Source organism: Patagioenas fasciata, chromosome 1 (assembly GCF_037038585.1).
Source record: "Patagioenas fasciata isolate bPatFas1 chromosome 1, bPatFas1.hap1, whole genome shotgun sequence".
Classification (NCBI taxonomy): Eukaryota; Metazoa; Chordata; class Aves; order Columbiformes; family Columbidae; genus Patagioenas; species Patagioenas fasciata.
In genome coordinates, this window is record NC_092520.1 from 100591528 (window position 1) to 100612001 (window position 20474).

The 20474-nt window shown below is 40.8% G+C and overlaps 1 protein-coding gene across 2 annotated transcripts in view; it reads right to left on the bottom strand.

Annotated features, from left to right (window-relative positions):
- Positions 1 to 282: 282 nt before the first annotated feature.
- Positions 283 to 20474, bottom strand: part of OTC (ornithine transcarbamylase) — a 32217-nt gene continuing 12025 nt past the window's right edge. For both annotated transcript variants that reach the window (XM_065861691.2, XM_071803646.1), the window contains exons 4-10: positions 18814 to 18901; positions 14819 to 14972; positions 7348 to 7470; positions 5355 to 5408; positions 5096 to 5245; positions 3892 to 4029; positions 283 to 1453 (exon numbers count right to left, since the gene is read on the bottom strand). In XM_065861691.2, the coding sequence (XP_065717763.1) occupies positions 1394 to 1453; positions 3892 to 4029; positions 5096 to 5245; positions 5355 to 5408; positions 7348 to 7470; positions 14819 to 14972; positions 18814 to 18901 (767 nt within the window). In that variant the 3' untranslated portion in view covers positions 283 to 1393. The remainder of the gene's footprint in view (positions 1454 to 3891; positions 4030 to 5095; positions 5246 to 5354; positions 5409 to 7347; positions 7471 to 14818; positions 14973 to 18813; positions 18902 to 20474) is intronic.

Genomic DNA, 20474 nt, shown 5'->3' on the forward strand with positions numbered 1-20474 from the left:
GAACCTAATATAACCAGAAGTATGCTATATTGCCTGCATTTTCATCTGCATACTAAATTGGGAAGTAAAACATTGATTTCTAGTACATACCCTATCCCTCCATCATTGACGCAGCTAGATCTCTGAGGTGTAAATGATCAGTGGATCACTGAAACTCTTGTAATGTTGTAATGGAAAATGTTAATTTTAACAAGAGACATACAAATGCCTGCGAAAACAATGAATCAATTAGAAGTGGGTAGATAAACAAAAGTATTTTTATTTTCATTTCAGTGATGTGTGTGGCCCAGCAATGAACCCCGGTTTTGAAAGGAATTAAATAATGTTTTTCAGTTGGTCAGAAAATGGAAACCCCTTTGCAGAATTAAAAAAAAATCACAGACACCGTTCCAATATTACAGAAGGAAAAAAAATCAACAGTCTTGAATCTAATTAGAAACAAAAAAGAAGGTGGTTTTGAATAGTTCTCAAAGCGTTACCTGAAATACTAAACACGCTTATCCAGTCACCATAAAAACTACAAAAGCCATTGATTTATTTACCACAAAGAAGGATTAGCTGAAACATACACCATGTTACAGTGCCAAACATAACGCAGTAAATTCTTTCTGCAAAGGTGCCATACACAGTTCCATCATATGGTGCCCTTCATGTTTGCTTAGAAAAAAAGAAATAGAAACCTTGCTGCTTCAGCCAAAATCCTGTTTAGGGAGTGAAGGTCTAGGAGAGATGGAGAAAGAGTGAACTAGTTCCTTCCAGCCATCTCCCTCTGGCGCATCCAGCCCTGCGGAAGCTGCTCTATTCCAGTTCTGCAGCAATATCCTCCTGTGCCAGCCCACAGGAATGTCATGGAGGAAGATAATGCTCACAAGGTCTCTGTATTTTCTGTGTTAAACAGGAGTGGGGTTTGGAGCTTGGCTGGAGGACAGAAACAGGAGTCAGGGTGCCCAGGAAGTGCAGGCAACCAAGGTAAACTAAAGTACTGCTTCTAGGCACACACTTCCTGAGACCAGCACTTAAACGGACACGTTAAGGGAGAAGTTTAAGTCTGTCCTGTTACACTGTACGAGTTCCAACACACCCATGTGTGGCCATGCTAAGCCTATGATGCTGGCAGAGCCAATCATTAAAGTACAACCTCGGAACATTTTCTGTGATGCTGATCACTAGAAAGGATAGCCAACTTGGAGCATCAAGATGAAAAGCAGCTTTTGAAATGGTGTTTGCTGTCTTGAACATTTTCACGAATGTAATGCAATATTATACAGCTAACCATACAGTTTTATTAAAGAATCATTCATAGCCTTGATCCTTTCTGAAGAAGATCTACGTATTTGTGGACCAGAATATTCTGCCAATGAAGAATATTTTTCTCTTGGCAGGAATCCAAGCATCAAAACGTAGGCTTTTGTAGCTGCGGTGAGTAATCCGTCAGCAGAGAAACCATGACAGCCTAGAGGAGAAAGAAACAAAAAAATCCAATCATATTGGAAACAGATACTCCATAAAAATAAATAAGGGGAAAATATTTTCCAGGTCTAATGTCTTGTGTTGAAAATTATTGTCCTGCCAAAAAACTGCACACTTAGATTTATTTGCTAGAATTTCTGATGATGAATCAGGAAAGAGCTGTGAATCAGTTAGGATGTTCTGTATTGTAGCTGATAGGTTTTCTCAGTGCACACAAAATACATTAATGGACAGCCCAGGAGAAATTCAGACAAAGCATTTAGATCAAATGCTGAGGCCTTTTTGGCGTGTTGTATTGTATCCTCAGCTACTGCTAGGAGACGCTGTAGGCACCCAAACAGCACACAGATTTGCTTGTGGATTTCAGCAGAAGTTCCATTAGCATCAGTGAGAGCCATACTAGAGTAAGAACTTTGAAATTTATCCCAGTTTAGCTATACTTTCTGTGGTAAAACATGGAAAACCCTCAGCGAGGTTAATAGTGTGTCATCTACACCTCCTGCCCTCCCCTGGTACTCCAACAAACCTTAGGTATGACTGCAAGAGGAGAGTAATGGGAGTGGTAGGCCAATAAAACATGGTTCAGCAGCTCTGCTGTCCTCCCCACATCCGTGTGCAGCACAAGCCCCATGCTTGCGTAGTTTTGACAAAGTATTTCCTGCTTCACACTGTTGTTATTTCACAGCAATGTCTGGCTGCAAGTTGTTATTTTGACCCAGAACTGGATTTACAAGGGTTCTCTGGGGGTTGTGGTCTTGTTGCCTGTCCTCCCTTTCCCTTCATTGTGATGGGAAGCCCAAGCCCACAGCAGGGACTCCATGGACAGCTCCGCAGCCCCTCACTGGTGCCCATAGAATCACAGAATCATTTTGGTTGGAAAAGACCCCAAGATCATTGAGTCCAACCATTAACCTAACACTGGCACTAAAACATGTCCCTAAGAACCTCATCTTCTAGGTTTCACCAGAGATGGTGACTCCACCACTTCCCTGGGCAGCCTGTTCCAATGCCTGACAACCCCTTCCATGAAGAAATCTTTCCTAATATCCAACCTAAACCTCTCCTGGAGCAACCTGAGGCCATTTCCTCTTGTCCTATCACTTGCTACTTGGCAGAAGAGACCAAAATCCTCCATGCTACAACCTCCTTCAAGGTGCAGAGAGCGATCAGGTCTCCCCTCAGCCTCCTTTTCTCCAGGCTGAACAGCCCCAGTTCCCTCAGCTGCTTCTCATCAGACTTGTGCTCCAGATCCTTCAGCAGCCTCCTTGCCCTTCTCTGAGTGTCACAGCTGCACTCAGCCTTGTTTGGAACTACAGCGGAGCAAATAATTTCTTTTTCAGTTTGCTGTCTGAACTGAAAGTGGTAGAAAATAATAGATAAACAAGACCCATACACTCATCATTTTTTAGCGTGATAAAATACAAATATGACATTTTTCTTACCACAAAAAAATGTGCAGCTGGAACTCAAAGGAAAGGGTTTATTTTCTTTTTAAAAATGTATTATTTAACTCAATTAGAAACATCGCAAAATTAAAATAAAAATATGAGCACTTTTCTGAATTTCATGGCCAAAACTATGAATTGAACACAAATTTGTTAATAATTTTTTCCATGTCCAAAATCTGAAGTTTTGATAAATATAATACTCAACTACTTATTCACTTGGAGCACATCTAGCGTTCATTGGAGAGCTACGACAATGCCATTTCTCTCTTTTTTTTTTCACCTCCGAAAGTTTTCTACCAGCTTTTGTGAACATAGTGGTTCTAAAGCCAACAATAAATAACAGGCTATTGAGATCTGGCAGTAATTTTCTGCAATTCTAGGAATGCTGAGAGAGGAGTCATGGTTTATGCTAAATGCCAAGTGTTCTCTCATGGTTCCCAAGGATCACACACAACTACCCACACCATAACTTTTCAGGGTCCTTTAAAGTTTTGCTCTTGCAGCACTTTCTCAGGGAAAGTTCCCATTGGTGTCAGTGGCAGTTTTTCCTGAGAGAAAACTGCAGAATCTCTAGCTTCAAGTGTTTGGGAAATTGTAGTTTTTAAGACCAGTCCCTGGGATCTTAGAATTTGACATGTTTTAAAACTGAACAGCTGAGTTAATCATTAGAGTAAACCCAGTGGTTTAAATTAAAAAAAAAAAAAAAAATCAGTTTATACTATACATATCACTAGGTCAAGCAACAGCAGATTATCGTCAAAATAGGCCCCATTTGTCTCCAGAAGTATTTGTGCCTGTAGTCAAAATTGTGATGTGCTGTGGGGTGCATTTCAAACATATGTATTAACATTTACTATTTATTGAGGAACCAAGCTGAATCCAAGCCTGTAGTGTAAGGCAGAACAGAAGCTGACCCTAACCTCTAACTAGTGTTTGGGGTTTTTTTTGTTTTTTTGTTTTTTTTTTTTTTTACCATAATTGTCCATTTTCTGTTTTCAGCCTCCTGGAAAACCAATGACTGTGGAGAATAAAATACTTCATCATCAACTTCTTCAGGTTTTCTGGGTAAACAATGTAAAAAAGTCCAGTTGGAAGCAGCAGATTTTGCAGTCTGTAGATCAAAAAATATATAAAAATAAAGAAATGTAGGAGGACATTAATAAAATTCTTTACTAGTAAAAAGGTTAACAAATTTTATATTAGCTCCCACTCTAGTTACTTGGATGATGAACTCAGAAGAATTCCACTAACTTCAAATGCATTCCTCATCTGTGAATAATATGGGAATATCCCAATTTAAATCAGTAAGAGTTCAATGTTGACTTCACAGAAATCAAATATTTACTTCTATTTCTCTGGCTTTAGTAGAGGAGTAAAAGCCCCAGTGACGCAGTGGATCAATAAAGTGCAATCTTTATTTTAAAACCATATAGTAATATAATACCATTGATAATTGCAACATGAACATATTAAACCATGATTTCAAAGGCTATATTTTTTTTTCTTTTGATATTGTAATTCATAATATATTGATCTAACACTAATGAACAATGCATTACAGCATTTTAGGCCAGATCGGAGACATACCCATCAACAGTATTTAGTGAACTTCCGTTAAAATACTGTAAATTAAAGCAGTAATTCTATCAGCAAGGAAAATGTCTTTTTTATCTTGGACACTTTATAGTTTATGACTTTATGTTTTCTCTATCTGATTTTGTACTGATAAGAATTTCAAGTAGATGATTTTAAAGACATACACTTGATTATTTTATCCATTGACAGATACAGATAAAATTGCCCCAAATGCTGCCCAGGCATTTAAGAGTTAATCTGTGAGTTGTTCATTCTAAATAAAATACAGGAGATCATTTCTGGTAGCAAAGAGAAAATGCGAAGTTAGAAATAGTTTTTAGTCATAAAGAAGTAAAGGGTCAGCTCTCCTGCACATGTTCTGGAATTATATCTCATTGGGAAGCTCTGAAAGAGGCCAAGCCAGGCGAAGTGAATAAGATAACTTGGACTTTTTTAACTTTGTGAGTTTTTCAAGCTGGAGGGAGGTTTGCATGGGGTTGTTCCATTGCCCCACTCAAAAAAATACCAGTGCTTGGCTAATGTTGATTCTTATAAATGCAAACTGTAAAAGCATCAACAGAAAAACAAATCTCAATTTTTACCTGCATTGTAATCTGATAACCTTGAAATGCCTTTAGTCTTTCTTTCTTTTCCTCTTCTTGTCCCATACTTATCCACGTATCTGTAACTAAGACATTGGCACCATCTGCAGCTTCCAAAGGATCTGTTGTGAGAAGTAACTTGGTACCATGCTAATGTGAATAAAATAAGGATGATGAGGAAGACAAGAAACTTCAGTCTGATTTATAATGCAAATAAACTATTCGCACCACTCTACCAGGCTATTTCTTAGGCTCCTACCTTTTTGGAGTACTGTTCAGCTATTTCAGTTATTCTGAGGTCTGGTTCAAAGCCCTGCCAGAAGAGATGACAAGTAACATATCATGGAATACTGATAAGATTTTTACTGATTTCTAACACTGGTTAAAATATACTGAACAAACCATTCGGCATGTGTATGGGAATATAACGGAAGATTTGGTGAGGAGGTTAGTTAAATGTAAATGCGCTCAAGTGACTTGCACCTGTCTATAGAAAAAGCACATACATCATACTAATTGTTTTGCTCACCTTGTGTGCTTGATGAGTAGAACCTCTGTGTTAGATAACATAGGCCTGTGAGAAACTTTAGGCACCTTATCACTATGTCTGAGATTCCTGCTTTGTTGTGAGAAAGAGCGGGAGGCTGCTCCTGCCTGAAGCCTTGAAATACAGGCGAGCTCAGCAGGCCCAGTGATCTTCCTGCAGGGCTGAACTTACCAGCGCCTGCGTCCCTGCCCGTGTCACCTCTGCCTGGGAGCTTAGGTGCTGCTTTGGAGATCCCCCAGTAGAGAGGTAACTAAAATAAAACTTGCTCTTTGCAATGCATTCGTGGCCTCTGGCTCTTCTTGCAATGTGCCTGTGTATGTGTACACAGCATGAGAAACAAGAATGTCTTTCAGAACTGTAAAATTTGAGGAAATTATATTGATGTTTTTGAAAGCTTATTTTGGAGATAAACTGGTGGAAAGTGTTCTGATAAGGTAAGAAAAATGTATTTTAACAGTTACAGAATTAATTGCTTACCCATAATTTAATTCTTTTGTTCCAAACTGCTAGGGAATAGAGGTGGGAAGCTTAGACTGTAAGGGTATAATTGTCCAAGTTTTCTTTTTATTTTTTCTGAGAACCCCTGTTCAGGAGGCACCCAGCTTGAGCTGCTCTATGCTGTGCCTTGCAAATAAATTATTTAATTAGGAAGAATTCCTGGAATCCATACCCGAGTCTCTGCATCAGGAAACCTAGGGAAAAGAAACTTCCTCAACATAAACTGATGCTTTGTTTTATATTTTATATTGTATTACTTTGCAGCATTCTAAAAAGCTGCGTCACCAATCTGAAACAACTTTCAATTTATTTATTTATTTATTTTTTAAGAGGGCTTTGGATGACATCACACTTTAGCAAATGGAATTGTCATCCTCCTTATACTTCAGTCATTAATTCCCCTTAACTTTTCTGAAGTTGGCCTCAGAATTACTCCTGTTTTGAATCAAAATAATCAGGATTCTGAACCTTAGTTCTGAAAGCTGGCACTGAAGATAATTGCAGGTACCACCAGGCTGGGGCCCTTGGGAAGTATCTGAGCAGCTGAGTCAAGTCCTGGGTGCATCCAGCACAGCATTGCCAGCTGGGCGAGGGAGGTGATTGTCCCGCTCTGCTCCGCACTGCTGCGGCCTCACCTGGAGCACTGTGTGCAGTTCTGGGCAACACAGGATAAAAAAGGACATAAAGCCACTGGAGGGTGTCCAGAGAAGGGATATAAAGTTGGTGAAGGATACAGAGGGGAAGCCGTATGAGGAGCAGCTAAAGTCACTGGGTTTGTTCAGCCTGGAGAAGAGGAGGCTGAGGGGAGACCTCATGGTGGCTACAGCTTCCTCACAAGGGGAGGAGGAGGGGCAGGCGCTGAGCTCTTCTCTCTGGTGACCAGTGACAGAACCCGAGGGAATGTCAGGAAGATGTGCCAGGGGAGGTTTAGGTTGGACATTAGGAAAAGTTCTTCCCCCAGAGGGTGGTGGAGCACTGGAACAGGCTCCCCAGGGAGGTGTCACGGCCCCAAGCCTGACAGTGTTCAAGGAGAGACTGGACAAGCCCTCAGACACATGGTGTGAACTGTGGGGTTGTCCTGTGCAGAGGCAGGAGTTGGATTCAATGATCCTTGTGGGTCCCTTCCAACTCAGGACATTCTGCGATTCTATGATTCTAAGAACAGGCAAAGTTTGCTTTCCTTACCCCATGCACATGGCTTTCTTACCTTGGGGGTCGCGATGTGCAGGTGCATTCCCAGCTTTGCAGCACTCGTCATGATGGAGTGGAGGACGTTGTTTCCATCCCCGATCCAGGTGACAGTGAGCCCCTTCAGCCCCCCATAGTGCTCCTGCCAAATGAATCAGACAGTCCTGGGGTTAAGTTCCAGAGAAGCTGAGCGAGCTGATGCCCTAGGTAGGAGGGACTGATCAGACGGGTCTGGTGCAAAGAAGGCTGGCTACCTGCATGGAACTGTGCCTTTGATTGAACTTACCACAGCTACAAGGTGGTCAGGGAGGAAAAGCCCCGTGTCTCACATGAAGACCCAAGTGCTGCAGCTTTCTCCAGTGAAGGACACATTGACACATATGCCATATCGTGAGGCCCAGGTTGAGACACACAGCACCAGACACACAGTAGCAGACACACAGTAGCAGACACACAGTAACTTTAGCACCAAAGCCATACAGCCATGGATTGGTGCCCTAAATATCAGTGAATCATAGAAATTCTCAATTTAGAGTCCTAATACCTAGGATAGCAGTTCTCCCAGGTTTCCTCAAACTGTGAAAATATCCCTGCTCAGGTTTGCTCTGGCTTGGTTGTCTCTGCTGGATGTTCCCTGCAGCTGTGGCAGTGGCCATGCCCTTAGAGTGCATTTTAACTGTCTCAGCTGTACAGGATAGCAAAAAGCAATGCTTGGACAGCAGCTGTGCCCCTCATGCCCGGCAGAGTTTGCTCCCCTCATACAGCCAAAGAGTGAAGTGATTTTTTTTTAAAGTGTGGACTACCTGAACCTGAAAGAGCATTACAGCATTAACTGTAGCTTTGCCTGATGGCACTTACAGACTGTACCTGTGCAGCTACTGTGGCCTTCAGCCACCAACAGGTAAGGCCTAGGGAGGAATAAAAGTAACAAGAGTTCCGCATTACCAGAGCAAGACAATTCGAGACCCTTTAGCAAGCCTTGTTTTAAATGTGCGTGTTTATAGAGCCAGGCTCTTCTCAGTGACAACCAATGACAGGACAAGGGGTAATGGTTTCAAACTGGAACACAAGAGGTTCCACTTAAATTTGAGAAGAAACTTCTTCTCAGTAAGGGTAACAGAACACTAGAACAAGCTGCCCAGGGGGGTTGTGGAGTCTCCTACTCTGGAGACATTCAAAACCTGCCCGGACACCTTTCTGTGTAACCTCATCTAGGTGTTCCTGCTCTGGCAGGGGGATTGGACTAGATGATCTTTTGAGGTCCCTTCCAATCCCTGACATTCTGTGATTCTGTGACATAAGTTGATACAAGACATAACCAAACACTTCTATATGCCTGCTCTGTACAACTCTACCTCATGACTGAAAAAATAAAAAATTCGACAGAGAGCCTTTTATTCTTAGTTCAAAACTAGGCCATGCTACAATGGCATTGTTGTAGCTGGAAGCCAGACAGTGTTTCAACACTTTGTGTGACACGATTCAATGCTTGTCAGAGGAGATAAGCATCCACACTCTAGAGCTGCACTAACTGGCAACCTTGCAGGCAATCACAGCAAAGACACCAAAAGACTAAACAGGAAAAGGGCTGGGACTACCCCCTCCTCTCCTGGCAGCAGCTTCTCCTTAACAAATAGTTGTGACATTGTTCCAGAACAAAGTTATTGGCATTCCTGACAGTGACCACAATCCTGAGTCAGAAATACTAGCACTTGAAATACTAAATGACATTAAAACATGGCTGAAATCCAAACCTAATAGAGTCTCTAGGCTCCCTACACTTTAAGGGTTAAAGCTACGGTATTGTAAAACCACTGCTTTTTCAGTTTAAGTTTGTTAGCAGCAGGGTCATTGGCAGAGGTTTCATGCAAGTGCATTTACAGGAGAGTAAATCAGGACTTTGTGGACATGGAAGTTATTACATTGTAATAGCTCTGCAGGTCTCCAAGGATCTTTCAAAGTCCTCCCACATCTCCTAGCAATGATGCTCCTAGGAGAAGGCTGAACTAAAGCATTTGTTCAAGGGGCTGCTTCCAGCTAGGGCTTAGTGATAGCTGAGACACGAACCCACAGCCAGGGACAAATGAGACAGCCCGGAGTTCTTTTGATCTTACTGTTTTAAAATAGGCATTGTAGCCTGTAATGCTCAATGCACTGACTAGTGAGTCACAAATATACTGCTACGTTAAATAACTTCCACCTTATTACCAGCTGCTACTCTGCATTAAAAAAAGCACAGTGCATAGTATATGTTTTTCTCTGTTTTCCCAGGCTACAAGCTGTTACAGATAAAATATGAAGTACTGGACACGTCTGTATAATGACCTTCCGTAAGTACTGCAAATTGCAAAGCCACATATGCAGTGACTACTGTATAGAGTGGACATAGCTGAGCTGATCTTAATGAAGATGTATAGTTAATGGAAGAAGTCATAGACAAGGCAGAATCAAGTGGTGTGTGTGCTAGTGGAGCCTATTTAATATCCTATGCTAAGCTTTATGCTGCCACTGGTACATTGCTGCTGTAACTCAAACCTCTTCATCTGAAGCCAGCTCACTATGACAATGACTGTACTGCTTATACACACACATCCTCAGCTTCTAAGAAAGATGAGATGATTGGGTTGATCAGAACCAGAAAGCTTTGAGGCAACAGGAAAGCTACTGTACATGAGACACACAGTTTTTTCCTGTTTTATAGTATCTGCTTCTACAACTGCACAGAGAAGATACTGCTAAAAGTGTTTTGTCATGATGGTAATGCTTTAAGTTAAACCAGAAACTTTACAATACTTGGTGATCACCTGAGCCTCTGAAGAAATATTTCCCCTTACATCCCTCCCCAGTTTTTCCAAACTCTGTTATATTGATGTAGACTTTTACCTGCTTGAGTATTCCGTGGTTTCTCTATATTTGGAACCCGACTTAAAAATATTTATATTCATAGTGAAGCCATACAACAAATAACATATTTAGAAAGTCTAGACCCCTTTTCCCATATGAATGACTCCTTGGAAAACTAATGATTGCGCTCTCATACTACAAAACTTGGCTTTGCTATTCACATGAAAAATCCCTGCTAAATAATTAATGTCAATTTTACTCATGTCAACTTTCTCATCCTCATGCTGCTTTTAAAATGTTTCATTCTATTCTCATCCATGGTTGCAGTGTATCAGTGTATCAAACCCTTGCAAAAAATAAGCATGCTCAGTGATTTAGCACTGCTGCATGTTTAGAGAAGGTTCGTTTAACTAATTAGGACATTTGTGTCTGCCTCTGCCTGGACTTGCTTCCAGCTAGGTTGAAACTCTGACACCACTATAGATTACTTCTGAAATGTTTGACCACAACAGTCATAACAGCTCTCAATTAAAACAAGCTTTTGAATAATGAATCAATATTGTGTCAAAATTCCAAAAGGAAAGCCGAGGACTAGTCAAAGCTTTAGCCCTTTGGGAGACAGTGAAATCCAGTAAATGAGAAACCGGACAAACTTGGATCTACTGGCTCTTGAACTGAGCTGAAGGCAGATGCTGGGCCAGTTACCTTTCTTATTCCCACAATGGTTTTTGTCATGGTTATGAAAACAGTCCAGATCTTAGTTGGAATTTCTAATTGTTAGAATAATGATGATGATGATGATGATGATGGTGATGAATTTGAAGACTATAATAATTTAAGCTCTTTGGGTCACACATTGAGAAGTTGAGAACCTATGGCAGCCCTTTTCAAGCAGGGCAACACTACAATTTGTTACAGTATTTAAAAAAGAATCACTGATGTATTTCTTATGCCAACCATTTCTTCCTGAAAAAGAAATTTCCCTTCAGAGCAGCGACATAAAAAGCTAGTGGCATATGGATCCACTCTAATTACCAGTCTGGCCATCCTGCAGTCAGCTACAAGTTAGCTGATTTGGCCAGTGACATTAATATCAATTGAATCGATGTCAATAACCAGTTCGTCCCTGGAATACAAATTGAGCGATGCTGCCCTCCAGCCAAGCTTCACAGAGCAGAAGAAGTGAGCCACAGCTTCTGCCCAGGAGACTGAGAGACACCAGGTAGACTCAGCAAGTGTCTGTGATGTGCCTCCAGCACATGCAGAGAAGTGCGGTGGCTTTGCCTGTGCACAGTACCAGCACAAACTCATAAAGCCCAAAGCCTCAAACCCTCACAGTCAGGTTGCATAATGTTTACAGCCATTTCTAGTGGGTTGTAACTCAAGAGCAAACTCAGCTCAATGCAACTTTTAAGAAAGAGAGTAGCATGTATGCTAAAAAAAACATCTCTCTTGGTGTAATCAAGGGCATTGATCCTGACAATAGTACTAAAGGGCAGAGTCAGTTTAGATGTCAAACATGTGAGGGGCTCCAGTTGCTCAGGAAGAAGGCGTTGGGCAAGAGGATGCTGTACCTGAAGAATCTCATCCCAGTATTCATGACAGGAGCACACTTTGTGATCTGACTAGAACACCCTGAACACAGAACGAGAACTGACAGCCGTGAAAATAAACCAGCTGCATTGTTTGGGGAATGCAACAAACTGTAATAAAATAAGCCCACTAAAATGCACCTGTGAAAAGGGAATCAGAAGCCATAAGCAAGAAGACATTTTGACAAAACAAACCAGGAAATTAGGCAGTTTCAGACCAAAGGGAAGTGCTCAAAGAGGATTCAAGAAGGCATATGACAAAACTAATAGGATTTAGAAAATGGATGAATAAAAATGTGCTAAGCATGAAGAGGGCCAGAGTGCATATAGTGCTTCACTGGCATATGCAGCAGGAGAAAAAAGAAGAGAGGGAAAAAAAGTACATTTTTGGTATGTACTGACAGGAGAGAGGAGTAGATTCAGGCAGGAAAATATTTACAGAGATAAGGAAGAGCCATCTTTAAAGAGAAATAAGCTGCACAAAATCTGTAGTTAGTTTAAATATAAGGCTAGCAGTCTGTGCCACTGTTGTAGTTTGCATGTATGTATAAATAAAATAAATTGCCTCTGCATTGCAGAAAAGCAGTCCAAATGTTATATATGAACTTTCAATCCATTTAAAAAATCAGTGGTGCTGTTCAACATTCCTATATTAATCTTCTTGCAGGCAGTATTCAGATAACATCTTTTTACCCTGCTGAAAATCCTACGAGAAGTTTGATTGTGGTAAGTAACAACCAGACCCTGTGGATCACACTTCAAACGTTTATCCTACTTCTGTGACCTGGTAAAGTTCATTAGGTGATAAAAATGCCATTTTATTACATGTCACTGCTGGTAAGACTGGTCTTCTCCACCTCAGTGTACAGTGCAGAGAGGAAAAAAGGCAGCAGAGGGGCAGGTCAGAAAGGAAAAGCACAGGCAGTGCCAACACCCACAGTGCAGTGGAGAGCTCCCCCCTGCCTGCCCTTCCCTCCTGGGTGAGAAAGGAGGAATGGAAAGCGGGTCAGAAAGCAGTGGTGCAGCGTGCCCTTGGCAAAGTGGAGCGGCCACCCAGCTGCCCTCTGAAGACCTCCTGACAAACTCTGGGCTAAGGAACATGCTGGAAAGACTGAGGAAGAGATGGGCACAGTTGGAGGAAAAGGTGCTCTGTTTATCAGGCTGACTGGGAAAGTGCTGCAAATTTTAAAAAGCTTCCATATCTGTCCAAACGTTGAGCCATTCCTTGAGATGTCTGTTAGTGCTCACTTTGTCATGCTACCTCTCCACATCAAATGTTTCTTTCGTTTGAGCACCAGTTGTTATGGTCCTGTTTCCTCATCACTTAAAATGGGCAGGGACGCTCTTTCCAAAGACATCCTCCCAGGTGCTTGATGCAACAAGGACACAGTCCTGCTGTTGCTGCTGCTCTTGGTATCCAAGAAGGGTGGTATCCTTGGTACCCAAACAAAGGAAAATTTCAGTCTGTGGGCTCATGTTCACCTGGAGCTTCTAGCATGGCTGCCCTATACAAGGACACAGTGGAGGAGGAGCAGAGAGTGATCAACAGGGCATGTGCTCATGCTGCTGATCTCCAGAGGCTTCCCTCTAAGATCAGTGGAGAAAGAGATGCATCTCCAGAGGGTGATAGTGACCAAGATGCTCAGTGGTCTCTCTCATCATTGACATGAGATGGAGTACAGGGCAACAGCACTCTGAATTTTGGTGCCACAGTCAGTGGCCTGGGTAAAACCAGGTTTAGGGGTAGAGACAGGAACAGTTGTGTAGGCTATGAATCAGATTATTCCTGAAGCCTGTTATTCACAAGTGATAAAATGCTAATAATTAAGGTGTTTGCAAGACAGAACCCCTCGCAAAACCCAACTGTAAGATTCACCTGCTTTATGGATGTACACAGTGTTTAAATGAAATCATGACATTTAACGATTGATGATATTCTCATTACAGCTTATTGTCTTACATAATTTGAACAGTTCATTGAGGCTGGCTCAATGCCATCTCACAAATGTACCTTATCCTGAGGCATGTGCACCATTTTAGCCTCAAGTGCTCAGATTTTTGCTTCAAGTATTGAAAATTTTATGAAAAATACTAATCAAGGCAAAGAAGAAGTAATTTTCACTGAACAAATGAGTCTTTCAGTATTTAAAGTTTAAGGCGTGAATAATTTAATGTTACTCTCTCTAGATATTTTCCACTAGCTGAATGTCCCATAGCAAAGTCTTTGACAGCTGAGAAACACAACTGAATGGATCAGGAAATTATTCTGCTCTCCTTTATTCAAGCAGTGTGATTTCTGTTCATTCAGAAAGTAAACAAGGTCAGAGGAGTTCATCATAGCTGTCAACCAGCACTGCAGTATAATACTCTTTTTTTATAAGCCAGTTACTGAATTGATTGTAAAACAGCACAGTCCTTCTGTTCACAGATAAACATCTGGTATTCTATGTGTAAAACATTATCCTGCTGTCAAATCAACTATTTCATTAGATTAAATTACAAAATATGATATTTTTAAACTATTATTTGATGTGAGCGAACTTTAAATAGGTTTAAGTGCCTAAGCACTAGGCATTTGCACTGGTAGCATTAACTGGATTTTCAAAACAAACTCAACCAATTTCCTAAAATATGGATAGTAACTCCTTTTAAATTAGCCATAGGTTAGGGAGGAACCAAGAGTGAACTTCTGAGTTTTTTTAAGTCAGCAGAAAGACTTTCACTGGCTTTGGCTGAACCAAGATCTTGCTTTTATCTTAATATATAAAGCCCCCTGCACATTTTTTGAATTGCAGCGTAATTCCAATGAAGTACTTAATTTTATGCTTAACTTCAGTCCCACTACAGCTGATAAGACAATGTAATTGTTTTAAATTGAATAGGTCCTCCTTAATTATATTGCTGGATGAAGTTCTCTTTAAATAACAAGTGCCATGTAATTAACAGTTGGAAAAACCTAGGAATAAATTATTTTGAAACTGAGTTCCCCAAATACTTACCAAGACCAAAACTTAGCAAAAAAAAATTGTTATTAAACATAGATGATATTGTTACCTGAAGAGTTAGGTAATCAGCTAAAATCTGGAGAGGATGGTATAAATTGGACAATCCATTAATGATTGGGACCGTGGCTTCTTTCGTCATTAGGTCCAGATCATTATGGTTATAGACTCGAGCCAAAATTGCATTTGTCATACAGGACAGCACCCTAGAGGATGGCAGAAAATACCCAAGTCAAACATAATAAATACATCCTTGTTACACTCTCCAGCATGCAGCACATAAATATTAATGAGAAGTGGTAATAAACAATTTTTTTCAGCTATCTGAATAATTTATCATGCCTATATAACGCACTTAAATGCAGACATTTAACAAGCTGCTAATAAGTAAGCCGTTTTACTTATTAACAACCTATAGTAATTAAATGAAAACTGCTGCTATATTTCATGGTTTTTCTCTATAGCATTTGATTGTAGCTACAGAGGTAACATCCATGAATGTTAAGGTATCTGAACTAAGGTAAGAGATTATGTGACACCGAACATTTGAAGAATTTGATAACTTCAGAAGAGATAAGGTATAAGACTTCTTGAGTGTTTTAGGAAAGAACAAATGCAGCATTGACTGAATAATACAGTGTCTCTGTATGGTAGCCTGACGTTTGGGAGGGTCAGGAATACAGATCTGTCTTGAATTGCCACAATTATTTACTGGTCTTAATGAACACAGAAACAGGAGGCCAACATTACCAGGCTGTTCTTCCTCCTGCCTGCACATCTGTGTATTGACACACATGGTATCAGCATTAAAGTAATACCCAAACTTGAAATTCAGTATATGGATGAGTGCATGCAGAAGTCACTGTCACACTCTGGCCTTAACCTCGTTTGTCAAAGTGTGAAAGACTCAGAGATTAGCATAGTGCATTAGCATAGTATACTCGGTACGCTCTGAATCCTTTAGATAAATTAAATATGGATCGGAGCTCTGCATTTCTGTGTTTTAATCAGGCCCTGAAGCCTGACTTTGAAGTAGCATTTTGAGTGTTTTCATGTTGTCTCTAACAGGACCTTAAAACAAAACAAGGAAGAGACTGAATAGAAGAGTATGAAAAATCCTTGCAGTATCTATCTTCCTGATTAGCCATGAAAGATTCTGATATCTCCTCTTGTGGAAATATGGCTGTTAATGCCATGGCCTTTATGCAGACAAATCTCCTGATGAAGTCACTAATTAATATTTTCTACTGACACCAGACATTCCTCACACAAGCAAAACTCATAAAATGTTTCAAGATTCCCTGTAGAGCTCTCTCTGAAGAAAAGTCTCCTGATAGCAGCTGCAAGTGAAAAGGAGGAACTGAGGAAGGTATTTACTGATTGCGAGATACTGGAACAGTTGCTGTTTGTGCCATTATTTCTTCTTAACTCACTAGTTTCTTTTTTCCATGTATTTGTGCTTATTCTAGTTTGAAGCATGTGACTGTGGAAAATCTGTTCTGAACTAGTGATCAGGGATGGGATGTATGGTCACTTTTGTTGGCCATCTAACACGTGTCCACTCTAAACAAGACATAGCCAGTCCCACCAGTCAAGGAAAAGAGGCAATCACATTGGGGAATTGCCTGGTTTTAATAGGCTTTTTTTTTTTAGGATGTTAAGACAGCTGATTCTCACCTGACGTGACTGAATTTAAAGAAGATGGTTCCTTTATAGGGTATGCCATTAGAGGAAATTCAGTCATAATCAACTACCAACAAGTGAAAACTTCTGGGTATTCTTCTTTAATCTGTTGGAAGTAGATACTGGACTTATTAGACACTTAGCAGCAAGCCATCAGACAGCCCTTCTGCCAGCATTTCTAGATGTCATATCTTATAGTAGGAAACCCAGGTGGAAATTTGGTTTATTCTTTGTGAAATCAAAACCAAATTGAACTCAGGGAAAAAAAAATAGACCTCTTCTGAGCAGATGAAGTCTTCTGTAATCAAATAAATTTAAAGGAAACCATGTAAGACTGGGATTGCACAGCAAAAAAAAGACCTGGCTAGATAAGAGTCTTTAGTAAAGGTGAAGTTTTGCAAGGTGAGTGAGAGGAAGCACAGGCTCGTCAGGGGACTTTTCATTCAAGGTTCTTATGTTATCACCAACTACAAGGTCTTTTTTCATTCTTTTTGCAAGATTTTGAGCCTATAAACTTCAAAATCCCAGAACCTGGGAAATATATGAGTGTATTGGAACTCTGCATGCCTCTCTTTTCAAAATAACTTTTATTTCTAGAGACAGATGCTGGAAATTTTTACTCAAGTGTATCCTCTGAGGAATCTAAAATTACACACAAATAAAAGTATACCTTTTTGGTGTGGCTCATCTCTGAATTAGAAAGCGGGGCATTTGTACATATTTTGGGTAGACTATTGCTATTCAAGATAATTTTGTTTTTGTTTTGCAAGTACACATCGTTTCAAAAGGTTTAAATCTCTCACAAGATTACTTCACTGTCATTCATAGTCCTACAGGGGCCTATGGTTGATGTGTTCTCAGCAAGAAGTAAACCTGTTCCCCATAGATGCAGAGATCCATCCCATCCAAATGCCAGTGGACTGGTAATATCATCCTATGAGTTCTTCGGTGCTGCCGTGGAACCCAATGGCACAATGCACAATGGAACTGTTCTACAGCGGCACATGCAGATACACTACTTATATTTCATTTCACGTAATATATCAGACATGCTAAACAGCACTGAAAGGCTTAGAGCTCCTTAATGGGTGGTAACTTTTTCTACTGTGTCAGTGCGAATGTAAATGTCTTGTGAAGCATGGAAGAACTGTATTATGAGAAGGTAATTAGTCACTAAAAATATGTTCACAGAAGAAACACTTTCAACTCTTACCTGCAGTAATTTAAATAAAAATTGGGACTTTTACAGATCTGTCACCCTCTTGCTTTAAGTCTCAATCTCAGGTACTTCTAAGGCCTTCAGAGCCCTAGACATGTGGATGTAAACATTTGAAATACTCTCTGGGTCTATTACAGGCATGCGTTTTTTATTCTTACATTAACTGAATGGGGTTGGCATGTTATGCTTCATTCACAAGAAATGCCAAGGAATTAACACTCAGGTTGCTCTTTTGGGTAAACTGCTCAGCCTTGATTATGCAAAGTCAACAAAATTCTGCTAATGAGAGCAGGAGTGAAGCAGAGCACGTGGGGCTCTGTAAGGAATTGGGAAAGCCCTCACTCCACTGTAGCAGGCAAGCACTCTGACTCAGCAGAGGAGCAAAATCACCAGGTCAGGGTCATAAATAGGGACTTGACCTGGAAGAGCAAGCAGTGACAGAGGAAAGAGGTGCTGAAGGCTTGCATGGGAAGTGTGTATTGTGGGAGCTTCCTCCACTGAATGGGGACTCCTCAAGAATGGCCAGAAGATTTGCTTGCTTCTACATTTTGCCTGATTTCTTGTAGCTTACTGTCTTTTTCACTTTTGTATGTGCAAACACAGGTCATTCAAGAGACTGTGAACCAAAGATTTAATTGCCCTTTATTATCCCCTTTGGGAAGGAGAAAACTGACCGATACAAACCATGTCCGTACACATCTGGATTTGCTGCAAGGCTAGCATCTGAATGGCAGAGATTCACCAGGTGACAGTCCTGCATGTCTGGTGGGATTGTGCCTGGAGAGGTTATTGCAGTGCATTGGCCCTGACTGCATCCTTCTTGTTTGAATTTATCAGTGGAGCTATACTACTGAGGTTCATATAACGTCTCCACTTGTCTGACTGTCACTCTCATTAACACTATGTGCCCAATGTAATAAAAATATTTCTCATTGTGAGACATTTTGGAGAGCTAGAGCGAATAGAATGATGATGTACTGAACTACAGATTCTGTGAGCTGATCTCTAAACATTTAAGAAATTTTGAGTGCCTTCTGACCTTTTCCAGAAAAAAAAAAATACTAGCTTTCAAAATTGTGTAAGACAGGTTTCAGCCTGATCAACTACCAAACACATAGTGATCAGTTAAGTGACATTTTACCAACCTTGCTGTATCTGTAAGACTCTCATTAGTGCCCAGATGTATGTCTTGTGTTGTAAGGAAGGAAGGATGTCCTCCAAGGAGAGCAAATCCTACAGTGCGGACAAACAAAAAAATAAATTAAACACTAGCACCTTATATTTACAGCCAAGCTTCAAAATCTTCTTCATGTAAGAGATCTTTACAGCAATAAAAGTAAAACTCAGTCGGGCATCCAACTGCTTCAAACACTTGAATTCTGACACACAAGACACAAATAAATGTATTTTGGAATAAAAACACTCAAATGTGATGCTTTGCTGAAATCCTTAGGCATGAGTTCTGATCTGTGTTTGTAGGAACAGTCATTCAAGCTGCAAGGCTACATATTGCCAAAAGCATCACTGTGGCTCCCTGTTAGGAGCTAGGTAATCCATTCATCATGCTGAATTTCTACTTTAAGGACCCTGGCACCCTAGAAGGGCCATGTGTGTCACTAGGTGTAATTCCACATTCTTGCGAGAAACCTCAAGTACAGTCACTCAGATAGAAAACCCTAAGTCTCCTCATATGCTATAACAAAACTGAGCCTGGTCACAAATGACCAAGTGCCTTAAAAATTATCATGTGACAGAGAGAAAAGGAAAGATCTAGGGCACAACCAGCATCCCTCCACCCTGTAAAAGTTACAAATTCACCAAGGAACTGGATGGATCACATCTCAGGTTCTGTCCTGCCTTATTTCTGCTGCACCACCACTAGAAAGCTACCCTGAGCAACCAGCTGACAGAGATAAGGAGGAAAACAGCTTTTTTTTACCACCACTTGAGGCTCACTGCTTTTGTCTGGTTTAAGCCTAAAGCCTCCCTCCACTGAATCTCAGTGTAAAGTCCATCATGGCCACATATTAGGAGGATGGGGCCTGAGTGGGGCTGTTTTATGAACTGTCACAAATGGTTTTGCATAAGCCTAGCACAGGACATAGAGTCCTACAGCTGGGGATGGACAAAGCATAGAATTCGAACTGGGCTGTGGGTAGTCCTGTAAGGTGTTTTCTGTGTACTAGGGAAGATTTTCTGCATAAGGACAACTCCCTTCAGTAGAGAAGTTGTCAGGGAGGTCTTGCCCTGTCACTAAGATCCATGTAATGGAGGAAATTTCCAGTGAATCTTGCTGTAGACAAACCAACCTTGTCGAGACAACACTGTGAGGGACTGAGCCTTTTATTGTGATGAAAATCTAGAAGGAAACCCATCTAATTTTTATTGCCAGGAAGAGAAAGTCTGTACATAGCACAGAGCAGCAGAGACTCCCCTTTGCTACCAAACTGTGATCTCTTCGAGGTGCTAACAAATTTCATGCTGGTGAAACAAAACAAGGTTAAAAGCTGCTTGGGCCGGTTGTAGCCATTAGGTGGCACTGCAGACATCGCCAGGACTGCAGCTTCAACATGATGTTTGTACAGGCCTGTCAAAGATTCAAAAGTTCGTTCCAGCCACCACTTTTCAAAAAAAGGATTACACCAGGACTGAACTGAAACCTTGAACAGATAAAACCGAAAACTAGGTTCCGGTGGCAAGCCTGGGCCCCACAACTAGGCCCCTAATACAGAGCAGCCCTTATTAATTTCCACCCCATGCAGGCAATAGGATTGAGGTGAGATCTTCCACTTTGCATTAGTTTAGC